This window comes from Ceratotherium simum, chromosome X (genome assembly GCF_057802395.1).
Source record: "Ceratotherium simum simum isolate JZ-2026a chromosome X, ASM5780239v1, whole genome shotgun sequence".
In the NCBI taxonomy this organism is placed as follows: domain Eukaryota; kingdom Metazoa; phylum Chordata; class Mammalia; order Perissodactyla; family Rhinocerotidae; genus Ceratotherium; species Ceratotherium simum.
Window position 1 is genome coordinate 124591107 of NC_141940.1, and position 19213 is coordinate 124610319.

At 43.6% G+C, this 19213-nt stretch overlaps 1 protein-coding gene across 1 annotated transcript in view; it reads right to left on the bottom strand.

The window, feature by feature from the left end:
- LOC101400125 (steroid sulfatase) overlaps nucleotides 1-19213 on the bottom strand; it is a 106674-nt gene that overhangs the window by 76185 nt on the left and 11276 nt on the right. The window contains exons 2-5 of the mRNA XM_004440747.3: nucleotides 7060-7200; nucleotides 3689-3810; nucleotides 3481-3603; nucleotides 1642-2065 (exon numbers count right to left, since the gene is read on the bottom strand). Of these exons, the coding sequence (XP_004440804.1) occupies nucleotides 1642-2065; nucleotides 3481-3603; nucleotides 3689-3810; nucleotides 7060-7196 (806 nt within the window). The 5' untranslated portion in view covers nucleotides 7197-7200. The remainder of the gene's footprint in view (nucleotides 1-1641; nucleotides 2066-3480; nucleotides 3604-3688; nucleotides 3811-7059; nucleotides 7201-19213) is intronic.

Sequence of the window (19213 nt, forward strand, 5' to 3'; positions counted from 1 at the left end):
GGGAAACTTTTGTTTCAGTGAAATATCTGTGTACTTCTTACTGGATGATGATGTCAACTGTGTATCTTATAAAGTTAAAGCTTTGGCATTGGAACACTTGGCAGCATCAACTTCTAGAAAAATCTAGGGCCGTAATAGTGATTCTGACATTTAGCCCTCATAGCAAAAATCCATGCATACTCCAGTATTTCTCGGAGTGTCCTATGGGACAACTGGTTTAGAATCTCTGGAGAGCTTGTTAAAATGGAGATGTGTAGTCTTACCTCAGAACTACTCAATAGGAATCTCTAGAGGTAAGATTGGCCATCTTTGGTTTTAATAGTCTTCCTCCTTAAGAATCACAGGATGTCTTTCATCGCGCCATTTTCCCAGGAGCGACTGGTTTCTCCAGTATTTGGGGCCTACATTAGACCAACTCTCCGCATGGGCATGGCAAGTAACTACAAAGACCAAATGTCTGATGTTCAGACGAAATTTCCATTTTTCTCTAAAGTTACAAATGGAACAAAACAGTTTTGCTTGTTTTCCATAGCAAGTGTTCCTGCTATAGACTCTACTCAGGATTGCTGTCAATCCCTCAGCTGATGGTTATTCCCTTTGCTGACTGCAACCCCCAACACTGTGAACTAAAGCGGACCTAACAGACCCCAAAAGAGATCACTCACTTCACCCCGTTTCCTCACAGAGTTGTTCTGCTCAGAAATTTGCCTAGAATCTTTTGGATCTCCCCACACTGTTTACATCACAAGGACAACCTCTACTCTTATCCAACACATAGTGACCTTTCCTCTCTTGCTTGCACACTTGAAGACTAAAGACCACAGTGACATCTGAACCCCTTTCGGTCATCCAGCAGACATTTTTTTGGCATGGCTTCAGAAGTACAGGACGTGAGGGATATTGGCAAAGCCATTCTGGGGAGAGCCCAATGCATTAAGGCCACCCTGAAACCGTACCCCACACCTACAAGCTTAAAGTAAGAAACACACTAACCAAAGTTTCTAAGCTTGTCTTGCAGAATGGCAAGGACACTGCAGATAAATAACTTGCTGACAGCGTCCTTCAACTAAACATCATGCAGGTGCATTGAGGGACCGGAATGACCGATCGGCAAACTTTGGATGTCATAGGCCAAAATTCCACTGCATGCAACACATGGAACTCTCCCGAATTTACACATGTGACCCATGAAGAAATATGAAAAGCAGTCGCGCCTGTGCAGAGGACTCCTAAAACTTCAGCCCCTAACGCCCTCCTACTCCCTTCCTTCTACTCCCTACTTCCTTGATAAATATCCCACAAAAAAGCCACTGGAGAAGACTGATTTGAGAGCTTTGTCTCCTGTCTCCCTGCTTGGCTGGCCTGCAATAAAGTCCTTTCTTTCTGCAAAAGACATTTGCCTCAGCATCTGGTTCTTCCATAGTGCATTGGGCAAATGAACCCACTTGTGGTTGGTACCAACTCAACATGCATCATTTCCTTGTCCACGTCCTTCCTCCACAGGGCCTGGCTGGAGACGTCTACCAAGCTCAGAAGGGGAAATGCGGCTAGAAGGAGCCCCCTGGTTCTTCCACCTCCATGGAAATACCTGAGGGTTATGTTTCATGGGCAGGCAGGATCAGGATAAGAGGCGATACCAACCGTCGCATGAACTGGGCCGCATCCTCCGTCAGCCTCTGCGTGAGGTGGTCGTAAGACAGGGGCTGCTGCGTAATCTCGTGGTTCTTCATCAGGAAGCAGTTCAAGGGCCGGAAGTAATAGAGGAAGCACACCAGGAGGCCGAGTATCATGGCCGCCAGGAAGAGAAGGCAGAAGAAGAGCAGGTTGGGTGCATGGAGCAGCCCCAGGCACTTGAGCACCGCCAGGGTGAGGAGAGCAATGGCAATGACCTGGAGAGGGATGAAGACCAGCACCCTGATGCCTGTGGTGAATACACTGCCCTCTCCAGGCTTGCAGTCTCTCAGGTTGGTCACAGGGAGCCCGTGGAAATAATCGAAGCCGTGGCTTAAAGGATGGTGACAAAAGTCGGTTTTGTTGTGACAGCTGGTCCCAAGGTGCCACTTCCCTGACAAGACAATTGGGTGACAGGTTTAGTCCCAACAAACACCCTGACTGGAACATCAGCTTCAGATTCCCACATGCTGAAAAGTAGGATCTTTCTGCATATTTATGAGCCCAAGTCCTCTTCCTTAGGACCCTACAGGTTTTCACTTACTGTTCCACAAACAATACGGTATTAACTACTCACTCTACCAGAAAACAGAAACTAATTTAGTGATTGAAAAAAACAAAGACAACAAAAGACAAACACCTAACATATTTAATAAGCAGAAAACAAAACTACATAGAAAAACACAAGTTTTTCTGGGGCAGATATCTTTTTAAAGACATTTCCTTAAAATTAAAGTCTTAGAACCAACTTGATTTTGTTCCTTGAATGTTAAAAGTTGAAACGAATCCTTTCTCAAAAAACAACCTCTGAGGCATGAGGAAATCACACTCATAACTCAGCAATTATTTTAAACACCTATGAACATTTCTTATAAAATGTTAATTATACTAAATTAATACGGGCCTCACAAAAGAAAAAAGGATGATGGTTTTATGATAAGATGTAAGAGGAAAGAGAATGGTCATTTTGCTCCTATGAGATTTTCTACGATTCATCTGATGACCTACAGATCCATGCTTACCAAGTACAAAGGAAGAAGGAACAGAATCCACGGGAATGTCATCCTTACCAATGGAACAGAATCCATAGGAATATCAACTGAGACAAATTCTGACACAATTTGAGTATTGAAATGTAAAATGAAAATTTTTATCAATAGCATGGTGTGTATATGTTGTTTTTTATGCTCTGTGTGTGTGTATAATTACCTATGTATCTATCTTGTCTATCTCATCCATCCATCATCCATCCATCCATCCATCCATCCATCCATCCATCCATCTACCCATCATCCATCCATCCATCATCCATCCATCCATCCATCCATCTACCCATCATCCATCCATCCATCATCCATTCATCCATTCATCCACCCACCCATCATCCATTCATCCGTCCACCTCATTTATTGACCTATCTGTCTCTATCACCTATCTCCTCTGTCTTTCCATCCATCCATACATACATCTGTTCTTCCATCTGTCTGTCTGTCTTTCATTATCATCTATCTATCTATCTATCTATCTATCTATCTATCTACCTATCTCTTTCTCTCCCTATCCATCCATCTACACACATACACACATACATACATACATACTGACACATATTTACACATACAAATAGCCCAGACAGGCACATTGTGAATTGAATTGAATGTAATTTAGAATTGAAATCATTTCTTCCCTATTTAAAGTTGTGCCGACTGTGTCTGCAATGTCATCCTTAAGGAGCCTGCCCTCGTGCCTTCCCCAGTCTCCCTCTCACCCTGCCCACATCCTTGCCTCCCCCTTCTCAGCTGCCCATACCTATCAGAGCTGTTGAATAGCCTTGATTCTTCAGGAGCTTGGCGAATGTAATCTCACTGGTGGGAAGTCCTCCAGAAGAGGCCGAGAAGAGGAAAACTCCCACTCTGGACTGAGATACCATTCCTGAAGCAGGAGAAATCAACCATTAAGACAGGAGCTGGGGGATGCCCTGAGGAGGACAACGGTCACAGCGATGGAGCCAGGTTACCTGATCGGATGGGGTACCGGCCTGTCATGAAGGCCGCCCTGCTCGGCGTGCACAGGGGTGATGCCGCTAGATGCTGAGTGAGTTTCACTCCCCCTTCGGCCAATCGGTCAATATTGGGAGTCCTAGAACCAAAGAATTACGTCATTCAGGATGACCCTGAAAAAGCAGCTTTCTCTGTGAGTCACCTCCCAATATTCCCAGGAAATGAGAGCTGCACGGGGTTGTGTGAGGTGGGAGAGGGGCGGGGAAAGGCAGAGGTGACCCAAAACCGAGACTCAGAATGAGAAGGAAACCATATTGAGGTCTAAATGATGCAGGTCTGACTTCTCCAGGGGGCCCACCCATGCCCTCAGGGGACTCCGAGCTCCTGTTCTCCTTAGCTCTGGCTTAGCAGAGACGGACCAAGTCTTGATAATGGGCTGCTGCAAGGAGAAAGAGTGAGACATGAGTGAGGGTCAAGGCCTCACTATTCCCCTACCCCTGTCCCCACAGTTACCTCTGTGCCCCTAAACAAGAAAGCCCTGAGGGCAGCCTGATTCCTCTCTTCCCAACCACAGGCAAAGGGAGGCCCTCAACCATTTCTCACCAGCCTCTGCCTAATTTCCACACACCCCCAGGGAGAAGGGAATAATGGGACTCCATGTGTATTTACCAATGAACATCAACAAATGGGTTAATATGGTCCAGGAAAAAGAGACACATGCTATTGTGAAAAAACGACATGCTGTGAATCACTCACATGCTTTCTTGGCTCGTGTTTTTTTATGCTTAATAAATACTTATTTATGGGCTAACTTCTAGGATGATGCATTATGCAACACAAGTCCTTCTAGTGCCTTTGCTCCAGGAATAGATTGGCCAATCATCTTAGGAACTCATTCCAGACTTCCTAGGCATTCAGAAATGAACGTGTTTCAGATCTTGTACCATGCCAAGCTCTTATCCCATATCCTCCCCTGGAAACCCTGGACCCTGTCTCTCCGCCAGGCTGGTCATCTTCTGTCCTTCAGTTCGGGCATAGATGGAATTCTCACGGGCCTCCTATGGCCTATGGAAGGGGCCTGTTCCATGTGTAGGGAATCAGTCATACTCCCCTATCACAGCAGCTTCCTCACTATGAAGGGATGGCATGGCTAATTGTGCTCTCCTCCAAGACGGCGGCCTGTGGAGTGGGAGCATGCCACTTGTTCACTGTGGCCCCACAGCCACATTCTGCATTAATGCACAATGCAAAGAAGATCTTTTCATCGCATTTGTCATGTCAAACTAGTCTCTCATCTATGAGTTTAGTTTATGCATTTAATGGACAATATTTCAATTGTCAATATTTGGTTTTGCCTTAAATCACTAGATTTAGAAGGTTCAGAAGACTGAATCTGCATGTGTATTTGACTTAAACGTCCTAGTGCCTACATTGGGCTATCGAAAAAATTTGACTTCTTTGGGGTGTGATATGATAAAATATAAAGTGAAAAACGTAATTTAGAAAGAATTGAAATCTAATATGGAGAGTAAGACAGATTTAGGGTAGATATTGACACGAATTCTTCCTTGGGATTTTATAGGCTTTTTTTCCTTTTGATAATTGGTAGAAATTGAACCTTAAAGGCGTGATTGTAATTTTTTAACTAAGACAACATAGTAGGAACAGTAATCTATTCCCTTAGTAAATTTTAGTAATGTTATATCTAATATTATATTAAAATTATATTTATTATATGTTATTTAAAATAATATATAAGATGAAAAAAAATAGAAATTATAACCCTGACAAGAAAAATTAAATTATTAACAAGGTTTATGTCACAAATGTCAAAAAGTAAGATCTAAACTTTTTACAAAACGAGGCAAAAGGTGGGGTAGAAAACATACATGGTCAATTAAAGTTTTAAGACAGCACTGAGTGCAGATCTTAACACCGTACATACTTTTACAAATCTAACAAATGTCCTAGGTAAGCATACATTTTAAAAATGACAAGTAACATTTGATGCGAAGATTCGGGTTGGAACTGATATATATTTGGTTATGGCTTACAAGCCTCCTTATCCTCAAAAGAATAATTTACTTCATTTTTGTTTGATCTGACACATTTTGTTTGATGAAACACACTTCTCAAGATGAACTGTCATGATGAAAAGAAGAGGCCAGAGGAAATGGCATGAACATAAATCAGTGTCCCATGGCACTTAGCAATGGGTCCATCCCGGCTTCAGACAGTTAGTATTCAGAGATCTCACGAGAAAATTCTAATAAAAGCAAATGATCTCTTTCCCCTTCTTCTTTAATTTAGTTTGTGTTGATCATTTGTGACATGAACCTCTCCACAGAACTACTTTTATGTCATGGTTTCCTCCTTATTATAAAGAGAAAATGCAACGCTAGTGCCAATATTCTACTACACAAGAACTAGCTTTCCTTTATTTATTTATTTATTTATTTATTTATTTGTGAGGAAGATCAGCCCTGAGCTAACATCCATTGCCAATCCTCCTCTTTTTGCTGGGGAAGACTGGCCCTGGGCTAACATCTGTGCCCATCCTCCTCTACTTTATATGGGACGCCGCCACAGCATGGCTTGATGAGCAGTGCGTCGGTCCACACCCGGGATCCGAACCTACGAACGCTGGGGCCGCCAAAGCAGAGCACATGAAATTAACTGCTACGCCACCGGGCCAGCCCCTAGCTTCCCTCTTTAAACCAAATGGTCCTTAAAATATATCTTACATTAAGCTGGTTTCATGCTGGTTTGGCTTAGACACCAAACGCCCTCCTCGGTCCCTGAGTCCAGTTCCCATTGTGTTTTTCCTACCATTGCAGTCGCCCCTGGCTGGTGAAAATTCTGCCCTCATCCAACATGATACTTGTCCTTCTGACATTTGTCCCCAGCCAGGGTAGCTGGCTGATGATTGAGAACAGCCTGGGCAAGGAGGGGAAGGAAGGTGTGGAGGTGACAGTGAGTGTCTGACAAGCCGAGATGGGATGGGGCACCAACTGGGACAAAGTCAGATGCCAGATAGAGAAGTCAGCACAGAAGAGGTGAACCAAAGGGAAGAAACAAGGGAGAATATCAAAGCAGCAGCACAGTGGCGGCGAGCAAGAAAGATTTATTATGCGTATCTTCCGAGGGATCTCTCTGAGTCTATCCCACTGACTACACTTACTGAAACAGATCAAGCCACCCCTGCCTTCCTACGCCCAGATCCATATGTGTCTATATGAAGTCATGCATTGAAGTGTGCAGTGTGGAGGGCTGTAAATGTTTCCATGTGGGCTGTGCTCGGCAATGCTGTGAATGTGTGTTCACCATCACTGGGGACCGCCGCCTATGAACAGAGCCATGTGTTTACATAGCAGCCGTGTCACCCAACCTGAGAGTCTTGTTTCCATAGCACCCAGGATCTCCGATGCCAAGGTCGTCAGCCATCAGCAGGACAAAGTTCGGCCTTGACGCTGCCCAGCTCTGGCTGTCACACAGGAACAACAGCAGAAGCCAGAGGATCTTCATCTTCCTGCAAAGGGCAAGGGGAAAGAGAGAAGTGAAGGACGTTGGTGCGAGGTGGACCTCCTTCTCTAGAACTTTCCTCTCTCCTCGCCCACATTTCAGAAGAGGGCATTCTTACAACCTGTCCACCCCAGACAATGTGTGCTCCAAAGAAAGAATCTTATCCTCTTTCCTGTGTGTTTGTTTCCAAAACAAATATTTCCTTTTCCGTGGACAGCGACGGCCTCTCGATTCTACCCTAGACCAAAACATTGGTTCTGTTTAGAAAAACGGAAATACAACCACCTCTCGCTGTCTCTTTACAGAAGGCGGGTTCTGTAATTAGCTAAAAGTTCTCTGTTTGAGCACTGGAGAGACAGACAGGTCATTACAATCAAATTTTCAATGTCACATCCTTTCTAAAATGAGCTATGAGTGCCGGTGTAGGAGCTTTTCAAAGGGAAACATAAAAACATACGCAAACTTTCCAAAACTCAAGAAGCAGGAGGTTCGTAGCCTGGGCAGCTCTGGGTGTTTGGTAATAGGTCAGAGTGCATGCACCCAAGGAAGGGAATCTGGCCATCTTTGACGGCTGTCATCACAACACACACTCACTGTACCGCAAGTCATTCCTTTCAAAAATAACAGGCTGGAGGAATCTGGAGGAGGATGACGCTGAGGCGCACACACCTGAAACTCTCTCTCTAATGTCATAGAATTTCCAAGTGAATATTAGAAGAGGAAGAGAGCCTGCAAGCTTCTGAGCAGCTGGGGGCCAGTAGCATCCTCAGGCCCTATCACCTTGGTTGAATACAGGGCAGTTAGATGTCCACAGGGCTAGACTGAAGGATGCACCCACTTGAGCTCTCCTGCTCATGCTGGGAGAACTCAGGACCCGGGGAAGTGAGGGAAGACCTTAGCAGAACCTATGGCATGAGGAACTCATGGGGATGTGAGGGGGCCAGGACACGTAGATCCCACTGGAGCTGTGGGGCTACACCCAAGGCACCAATGGCCACGTGGAGCAAGAATCCCATCATGGTTCGTCTGCACACACCTGAGAAAACAACCTGGGCCTCAGCAGACATCTGGCTGCCCACTCAGGAGGCCTTCCCAGCCACTCCTACACTGGTCCTCCCCATTCTCTTTCTCTGCTGCCTGTTTTCCATAGTGCTTATCCTCACCCAGCATGGGAAGCGGAATAATGGCCCTGTCCCCAAAGACATCCGTGTCCAAATCCCTGGATCCTGTGGATATGTTCCCCTACACAGCGAAAGGGATTTTGCAGATGGGATTAAAGATCTTGAGATGGAGAAATTATCCTGGATTGTCCAGTTGGCCCATACAATCGTAAGTGTCCTTATAAACGGGAGGCAGAGGGATATTAGAAGAGGAGGGTGACATGACAATGAAAGCAAGGTGGAGAAAGACGATGTGATGCAGGGCCACGAGCCAAGGAATACAGGTGCCTCCAGAAGCTGGAAAAGGCAAGGCTTCCCTAGAGCCTCCAGAAGGAACCAGCTCTGCTTATACCTTGACGTTAGCCCCACAGGACTCATTTTGGACTTCCGACTTCCAGAACTGGAAGATAAATGAATCTGTGTTGTTTTAAGCCACCGACATGGTTCTAGTTTGTTACAACGTTATGGGAAACCAATTCACCTGGTACATCGACCAGGTGTGTTGTGTGTTGTGTGTGTGTTTGGGTCACTGTTCAATCCTACAGCACAGAACGGTCCTTGGCACGTATCAGGCATTCACGTTTTCGTGTCTGTCATGTTAAGGCTTTGCTCAAATACCTGGGGTCCTCGGCAGTCTGCTCATATTCAACAGGGAGACCCGGGAAGCTGGCTCAAAGGCCTGTAAGTGTGTGTGTGTGGGACTGTGGCCTGTCATTGGCCTTGATGGCTCCAAGTCAGGCCCTGTAAGCCTTTTCTCATGGGCCTGTTTCTCCACCGAGCAACCCCTCAATCCCCCGCTTGGGGTGTGGGTCCTGGTGGCTGGCTGCATTCTGGAGCTAGAGTAAGGGAAGGAGCTGGCATGCCCTCCCTTCATGACAGGGAAGTTCACTAGTCTTCCAGTTCCAACCCTTCGTCTTCCCTGTGGCCTGAGCTGGGCCTGATGTCCAGAGCTCGGAGCCTTCCTGATGCACTTTCTCCAGAGAACCAGCCTGTGTCTTGCTGGGATGTGTGTGTGGGGTTGTCTGGCTCTGCAGATTTGGGACTGAGATCTAGAAATCCAACCTCTTCCATAAAGACATGCAAATAGTCCTTTGGTTTTCAGTCCCACTCCTCACCCCATCTTCAGAGGTATCTGCAGCTTCTATTTCCTGGGCCTTTCTGTGGTGCTAAAATCACGCTTCTTGCTGGCTTCTTCAATAGGCAGGGAGGTATCCCCTTACCCTCTCCTGCTCAGTCAGTGCCTACTCTGCCATTGATTTGCCATCTTCCATCATTCTCTGTCCATCTCTTGGAAGGGGCCCAACATGCATGTTCAACCTTCCAGCTGGAACCAGAAGCCTTGGACGATTCCCTCTCATCCAGGAGGACTTTGGCTGTCTAGTTTATTTTGTCGTTTCCTCTCTTCTCACTCTGTTTCCATACTCCAGAAGTTCTGCTGCCCCGTGATGGGTTATCAGTTTGGATCCAGAGCTTAGGTTGGCAGTGGCAGTGGGGAAGCTGTTCACCAGGCTGCCCCTCCAGGCCAGGGAGAGGCCTGGCTCAGTTGCCAGATGGGTGGCAGGGAGGTGTGAGGAGAAACACCACAGCCCCAGACCATGTTCAACATCAATGTTCTTCTTAGCCTCTTCTCACAAGTGCTGGCAGGTGGGATCCCCCAGCCCCCGTTTCCAGCCCGAGCCAGCTTCTTGCCCCCAACACCTCCCAGAGCCAAGTCTGTGATTGTACCCGCTCCGACCCTGAGACTAGGAGCCAGAACTCATCGCTTTGTCTTTCTGTTCCTCGCTGGGCGTCAGAGCCCCTTGTGAGCGCTGCTATGCCTCTGTTCTCTCTTTAGGCTTTGACTCATTGTTAGGTCTTTGGAGCACAAAGGTACCCATCAACGTGTGCACTCGCAGAGCCACCTTGACCTTACCCTTCATCTACTCTTCCAGCACTCCAGCTCGCTCGCCGCCCACAGCCCCCCTGGAGTCACGGAGGACGCCGGAATGCGCTCCTCTCTGAACACACTCCCTGACACTAAATAGTCAACATTTGTTGACTGAGCAAATGAGGAAATGACCACTGACAACCTTTGTGGGTGCAAGAGTGGAAAGTTGCTCTCCTCCCTACCTGGACTGTAGGCACCATGAGGGCAGCGGCTGGTTGAACAAGTGTCACCCAAAACGGCATAAACTCAAGAGCTGACGTTTACTCTTGACATCGAATTAGAAATTCCTCACTCTGACTCAACCAAAGAAGGTGATTAAGCTGGGCCGTGAACTGTTTTTTTAAATGGTTGGAAGGTTTTACGGGCAATAGCCGGATTCAAAAATTAGCATCCGTCTCTAAATATAAAGTGAGACACGCTACAAGTTTCGAAGATTCCTAAAGGCGCCCAATAGTAATGCCTACGAAATGCTTAGGTTTGGCACATCGGGTGTCCCTAAGTGGATTTAATGGCAAGCAAATCCATAACTAATACCAGTAATATAGAAAAGACTATGCTTAATACCTTCCTGTCCTTGTAAGAATGCCACGTATAACATTCACACTAGAGAAGGCGAGAGCCATTAATGCTGTGGGGGTCTGTTTCTAGCTAGCTAATATTTTCATGTTTTACTTAATATAGAAAATAAATAAATTTATGTTCTTATTTTAAAACTAGAGTTGTCTGGGTGCTTAGTACACAACAGGCACTGTGCTTCTTCATCAAGTCACCTGTGTGACAAAGTAACACGGGAGCACGTGTTTATTGAATTATGTTTGACTTAGCCTTCTCAGAGTTAGTCAACAGGGCACTCAGCCTTGGCACTACTGACATTTGGGATTGGAGAGTCCTCTGTTGTGGGGGGCTGTGTTGTTCACTGGAGGAAGTTTAGCTGCACCCCTGGTCTCCACCCACTCGATGCCAGTAGCATGCCCTTCCATCCCAAGTTGTAACACCAAAAATGTCTCCAGACGTTGCCAAATGGCCCCCCAGGGGTCAAAATCATGCCCAGTTAAGAGCCACCGAGTCAGTCCTAGCCTCTCATCCTTCCGATCAGCTATGAAATTGTCTGTGAAGTTATCACTCCTATACATAACATAATTACTATTCATCTCCTTTGCTCTCATCTGTGGGCGGGTTGGCTTCTAGGGAATGATTCGAAACTCCAACCATCTGAGGAACCGCGAATTTCTCCTTTGCACCCACAAGTGCAACTTAAATGCTAACAGATAATGTTCCTCGGCCATAACATGCCCCACCAGTTATGGATGCCCTTAAATTCCTGTGCACATGGCAATGATCTGGATAAGGCTCTTTCAAGAGAAGACTAGGTTCTGAGCATTCCATCTCTCCCTTACCTGTTACTGACCTGTCAGTACCGGTCCAGGTGGCACATCTCTCCCCATCTAACCTTTTCATCCACAGTTATCCTCGCGAATGGTCACCTTGCCAGGCGCCTTTCTGAACCCCGATCAAAGCATCCTCACTCTCACACATTGGGAATTTGGAGCAATATCTTCCTCTCTCTCTTGACCTACTTCCCATCCACCCCATCTCACCTCTTTCCCTTTCAAGGATCTTCCCTTTGCATAAAAGCAAACTCGGCTCCCACGATTCCCTTCCTCTAAAGATAACCAAGCAGGGAAATGTGACTCTTCAGTTTGGTATTCCGGCAGCCACTCTCTCATTCCTAACTCTCCCCTTAACTCTCCCTTCCGTGGCTTTTATTCTCTGTTTGTAGAGGAGTAGAGGAACGAGTGGAGAATTAAGAGTCAGGGGTCTGGTCCTGGCTCAGGGAAGCAGCTATGACATCTTGGGCATGAAGCATGATCTCCTCATGCCTCACTCTCATCCACATTTACTAAGATGGAGTCTCTGTCGTAAGGCATCAACTGAGATGATGGCAATAAAGGGTTCCCACAACATCAGAGTCTCGGAGAGATATCTGCACTCCCATGCTCACTAAAGCATCATTCACAGTAGCCAAGGTATGGAAACAATCTAAGCGTCCATCAACAGATGCATGGATAAGGATATGGTATATATATACGATCTAATATTATTCAGTCATGAGAAAGAAGGAGATCATGCCATTTGTGACAACATGGATGAACTTGGAGGACATTATGCTAAGGGACATAAGCCAGACAGAGAAAAACAAATAATGTATGATCTCACTCATATGTGGAATCTAAAAAATAACAAAAGTTGAACTCATAGAAGCAGAGAGTAGAATGATGGTGGCCAGGGGCTGGGGGGGTGGGGAAATGGGGAGATGATGGTCAAAGGGTACAGCCTTTAAGTTATAACATGAATAAATTCTGGGGGTCAATGTACATACAACATGGTGAATTCAATTAATAATACTGTACTGTATACTTGAAATTTGCTAAAATGGTAGATCTTAAGTGTTTTCACCATGCACACACAAACACAAAAAGGTAACTATGTGATGTTACAAATGTGTTAACTTAATTGTGGTAATTACTTTACAATATATATGTATATCAAATCATCATGTATTTATTTTAAATATACACAATTTTATTTGTCAATTATACCTCAATAGAGGTGGAAAAACAGAGAACAATCCCCTGCCTGCCCCCAAAGAAAAAGAAATAAAATGTTTCCAAAATGATAAAGCGCTAGACAAATGCAACTTGTTAGGAGTGCTTTAATCTATCTATACCTTTGCAACAAAAGCAATTCACTGACAGTTCAACCAAATCCGTTCCAATTCAACGAAAGCTTATGGGGCAAAAGGTGGATAAAAGACATTGTGACAGTCTTATGATGGTTTCACGGTTGAATGAGACCCAGAATCACCCTGCAAGGCTCTGACCGGCCAAACGAGGGAATCCATGAGTACAGAGCCCACTAAAATGAGTGATGGAGTGGGAAATGTGGCTTCTGCAGATGAGGTTTCAACCCTGGCTCCCCTGCTTGGTAGAGGTGAAATTGAGAACCATCCACCTAGCATTTTTGTCAGTATTTTCTTTGGTAAAATGGGGATAATCATAATAATGCTTTATAAGTATTATTGTGAAGATAAAATTATATACTTAGTACTATGATTCAATAAGGGAATGATAGTTAGGGGCCAACATTTGTTAGTTGTAGTCATTCTCAGCATTATGATTATAATTTTGTGTAGACTATAGTAAGTACTCTAATAGAATTTTAAACAAAGATGTGGGAGGCCAACCAAAAGATGGTCAGAATGACACCCCTTCTGGTATTCACATCTTGTATAATCCCCTCCCCTTGAGTGTGGCTGGACCTCGCGACTTGGTTCTAATGAACAGAAGACAGAAATAGTGATGGGACATCACTACTGTGATTAGGTTGCAAAAGACTATGACTTCTGACTTGCTAGCTGAAATGTTCCTCTTGCTTGATTTTGATGAAGTGAGTTGCCACATTGGAGAGACCCCTGTGATGAGGAACTGAGGGAGACCTCTAGCCAACAGCCAGCAGGGATATGAGGCTCTCAGGCCAATAACCTATAAGGAACTGAATCTTGCCCCAAACCATCTGAGTGACTTTGGAAATGGATCCTGCCTCTGTCAAACCTTCAGATGAGAACACCAACCTGACTGGCACTTTGATCACAGTAGAGAAGCCAGCCAAGCTGTGCCTGGATTCCTGATGCCCAGAGACTCTGAGATAACAAAGGTATGTTGCTTTAAGGCAGAAAGTTTTGGGGTCATTCGTTACATAGCAGTAGATAACCAAAACAAAATACAATAGCTTAAGATGGAAAGTTCAGTTGTCTTAATGAGAACCTGAAAAAAGCTTTCCATGGTGGCGGCTCAAAAGGTCATGCTGAATGTATTTTAAGAACATGTTTCATTAGTAATGAGTGGTCGGAATTTATATAAGAAATTTAAAGATACATTGCTCAGCTCACCAACTATGTGAAAAATGAATTTTTGTTTTACAACTGAAAGTTGAAAATGCCAGGAATGGAAAAATGTACTTATGGTATCCCAGAAGGATATGGTCGAAAGAGAGATTAAATGGAGCCAAATTCTGTCTCTGTGTGAGTCTTAAGTAAAGTTTCACCAAAAAATCCAGCCCAAAAATCCAGGTTCATAGGCCTACTTTGGGCTAGTACGCTTTTATCATACACAAAAATCAAATACGATTTTTTGAAATAAATTTTGTTTTGTTGTATTTTTACTTTTATTCTAAAGGTACAGAAGAAAAAAATATAAGCCAACTAACTATTCAGAGACCCACTCGGGTCATATGCTTCTCTCCACATCCTTTTTTCTGTGCTTGTTGTGTAAATGGCTGAGTGCACAGCATTCCAACGACCATGTGCCCTGGTGTTTTGTTTGCTTTTGTTTTTCCACACAGAACTCTCACTATGAGACGGAGAAATGTCTCAAGAAACAGCAGGGGTCAGACATGGAGGGCACTGTCAGCCCACTAAGGACATTTATCTTTATGCAGAAGTGATGGCGAGACAGGCAAAATTTCAACCTGCGGGTGACAGGTACATTTGGTTTGCATTCTCAGACGGTCATTCTGCTACTCCACAGTGGATGGATTGGGCAGAGACTGGGGTGGATGTGAACATAAGGGGCATGACACTACAAAGAGGTGGTACCCAGACTAGGTGGGGGCAGGCAGGAGAGAACAGAACCGATTTGAGATGCGATCAATAGAACTTGGTAATTGATTGGATATGAGGTGTAAGAAAGAGAGGGCAGTCAATGATACTTCACCCTGCTCTCTGGAAAGATACTGGGGCCATTAGCTGTGAAAGAGAACAATGAAGACAGAAAATGTTTGGGGTTTAAGATTATGAATCTGCTCCGTGTTAACACGTCACCACAGTAAGAATCAATTGTATATATGTGTGATCTTTGGGAAAAATTCATTCCAATTTTCTGTGCTTTTTGATAAGAGGGTTAGTTGAGGCGCAGAACTTTTTTATTAAAATTAAACCCAATGGGGTAAAGCCCATTAGTAATTATTAATATCTGTACTAATTTTTGAATTGCCAAATGGTTTTGGTTAGCTCACTGTGACAGTATATCATTAATTATACCTCTAAAATGTGCCTGGGGTAGATAATATTAGGCCTAGGGTGAGAAATTTCATCTTGCCCAATTAAGAATGTTGGAAAATTTGTTTGTTAATAGCCACTTAGAATCCCATGGCATATAAATTATTACTGTCTGCAGTAAACCGACCTTATTTTTTCCCACAAGCGTGGATTAGAACAAGGTGCTTATAAAGCTGTTTCAAACTATTAAAACAGAGCTAGTTGTTAAAAGTACTTAAAAATTAAATGCAAGTGCTCCAAAATATTAAGAGCATAGCACATTAGCTTCCGAAAAACTGCATAATTTTCCCCCTTAAAAAATTATTTTTCTGGACCACCTTAATTTGGCAACAAAGCAAGAAAACACTTTTTGAGAAAGTAGCTATTCCTAAAACAAAATTATGATGAAGGAGAGAGCCAAAAGAACATTTCCATAACTAGAGATGTAATTACATTAAATTTGTTCATTAAAAGAAAATTAACCCTGCACTTCTATAATGGAAACTTTACCACGACAATAAAAATGTTCCTGATCTATTTGCTCCATGGGGAAAGAGGCTTATTGAAAATAGAGAAAAATCTACATTACAAAGCCATATTTATTTAGAAGAAATGCAGTTTTTGTTCAATTCAAGCTACATACAATAAATAAAATTTGGTTAACAAAGTGTTATCTAATCGATGTCCTGTTTTAAATTCATAAAGAAAAACAGTCTGAAATCAGGACAGCAAAAACCCTATCTGAATGTGTGTTTAAACAGGTATTTCTATAGATTTAAATACCTATTTAAATTGCTTGTGAGTTTTCTAAAACAAATATTCATGTTTTATTTATTGAACGAACATCTGTTTTTATTGACCCTTCGACAGTAGCCGGGGCTCTGGTCTTTGTATATCTCAATACACTCAATTATACTTAGTAGAATTGAAGTCAGTTATATTAATTTAGGAGTATTAATAAAGAAAAAGTATTTTTAAATAAAGGAAGTCTTGGGCCGGCCTGGTGGCGCAAGCGGTTAAGTGCGCGCACTCCGCTTCGGCGGCCCCGGGGATCACAGGTTCGGATCCTGGGCACACACCGAAGCACCGTTTGTCAAGCCATGCTAAGGGGCGTCCCATATAAAGTGGAGGAAGATGGGCACAGATGTTAGCCCAGGGCCAGTCTTCCTCAAGAAAAAAGGGGAGGATTGGCATCAGATGTTAGCTCAGGGCTAGTCCTCCTCACGAAAAAAAACAAACAAAAAGAGGAAGTCTTGCCCAACCTCTACGTTCACATTTGAAATCTTCAGAACAGCTGGGGTAACAGCGAGTTTTACAAGATCAAAGACTGTCCTGGCCCCACTCACTTCTCTTCTCTCTCCTTGGCCCGGCTGATGCCCCATGAGGTGAAGATGGAGGGCCGTATGCAAGGAGTCCAGATATGATGCTCTCCATCCTGGTGCCACCATTAATGAGCTGTCAACACTAGAACAGGTCACCCAGTCTTCGCAGGTCTCTGTTTCTGCGTTGTATGATAAAAGGGTCCTATCATGTCCCAAATCCTGTAATGTTTATGCTCCCACAGCCTGATGGTTTTTCTCTAAGTCGGCCTGGAACTGACTCCGTATTTTTTTCTAATTAGATAGGAGAGGGGCAGGCTCCGAAAGCATCGACACAAAGCAAAACACTCTATGAAAATTGTGAGAAACAGAGTCTGAAGAGCATTCGACAACCCATCCTGTTTGAGTTCTTAAAAAGCACTCCTCCCTACTGTCAGGGTAAATCTCTGGCTGCCTCCACCTGCACTTGGTACCTTGGCAAGACTGCTGTTCATCTAGAGATAGAGAGATGCTGAAAGACAGGTGCCCCGGCTGGGCTCTGGTTGATTTATGGCACAGATGTGAGTGAGTTTGTCATGAGATTAGATACCTCCAGCCCGGGTCCAGGAGTTGGGGGATTTCTCAGGCAAAGGTAGTAACTGTCCTGAGATCTTGGAAATACCCAAGCTTAGGCAAGGCAGCTGAGAGGGAGCCCCTCCTCTGGAGTTCAGAATAGCAGAAAAGTACAGATTCAACCCCAGTGGGAAAAGCAACACCAAGAGCAGACGTCCCCAGAAGTAGGGCAGCGTAGATGCCAACAGCAAAGGCAGCAATAACAACTCACACCCTGCCGTTGGTATCAGATCATTAGCCTAGAGGCGCCCTTCTTATATAGACCGCAGTCTGCTTCTAACAACCAATGTGGCAGGTTCTGTCACTCTCCCCATTTTACAGATGAGGAAAGCAAGGCTGAGAAGTGAAATCATCTACTCAAGGACATGTGGCAAGTGAGTGACAGAGTGGGGTTCACAGTCTAGTTCTGTTGGGCTCCAGATCCATCCACAGAGAAAGGTGATGACAGTTGCCCAGCCAAGAGTGATTGTGGTAACCACCTGGGATGGGGGCTGGGGCAGCGTGTGGCTGAAGGAGCAAGTATTCAATTTTACTTTACACAAGGCTGGGTTATTTGAATATTTATGACTAATTATGTAATTTAGAAATTATTTTTCATTGGGGTAAAATCCACATAACAAAATTGATCATCTTAACCTTGCTTAAGCATACAGCTCAGTGGCATTAGGTATGTACACATGGTTGTGCAGCCGTCACCACCAATTTTCACTGTGCAAAACTGAAACTCTGTCCCCATCAAACAACAACTCCCTATTACCTTCTCCCCCCAGCCCTGGCAACCACCATTCTCCTTCCTATCGCCATGAACTTGACTGCTCTAGGAACCTCAGATAAGTGAAATCACATAGTGTTTGTCCTTTTTGTGGATGGCTTATTTGCCTGAGCATAATGTCCTCAAAGTTCATCCACGTGGCATATGTCAGGACTTCATTCCTTTTTAAGGTTGAATAATATCCCATTGTATGGATACACAACATTTGGTTTCATCACCACTCATCTGTTGATGGTAATTATGTAATTTTAAAAAATAAAACATGGAAAACAAGTCACCAAATAGTTAACCACCATTAACTCCACTCCTGGACTCTTGACCACTGTTACAGAGTTCTTTTTCTCGGTTATTTATAGGATTAAAACTTGTGAACATTTACGTATTCTTAAATAACTACATAATGTACACACTTATAACATGTCTGATCACTCTGGGCTGTATGCTGCTATCTTTGCCCTGAATATGACATTTCATTTATGTACAACTCAAATGAAAACTTTTATTCATCATGTAATTTCTCATTGAATTCTTAAACAACTGAAAAACAAAAATGCTTTTTTGGCATACTACACATGTGTATGTACACACTATGTATACTATATATATATATATGTAGAGAGAATGACAAATATATTATATATATATAGAATGACCAACTATATATCTGTCTCTGTTGATAAATAGATTATACACATATATATATCACCTTATATTAATATATTGAAATGTCTATGAATATCAATGCTTTTTAAAAGTTAATATTTCAATGTTCTCCCAAATTTTGCAAAAGAATAAAATTTTCTTTGCTGATTCATTATTTTCCTTCTCAGTAGCTGAATCTCTTGTAGCTAGATGTTTACATGTAATGGCTTACTTCTAAGACAAAAGAAGATTAGCAATTCACCTACTCTGCACATAATAATTCATAATTATCAAAAGCAAATATTTAGTCATGTTATCATGCTCCCCAGAAGATATTTGATGTCATGGAGCTTTGATAAAGTGTCATTTTTAGTGAAATAAAAGTGAAAAGTATATTTATAATGAGTGGATTGCCTTTTAAGAACATAGGTTATCTTAACACTAAACTGCATTTTTCTCCAAACTAAAGAACAAAGCTGAATTTTGTGATTGA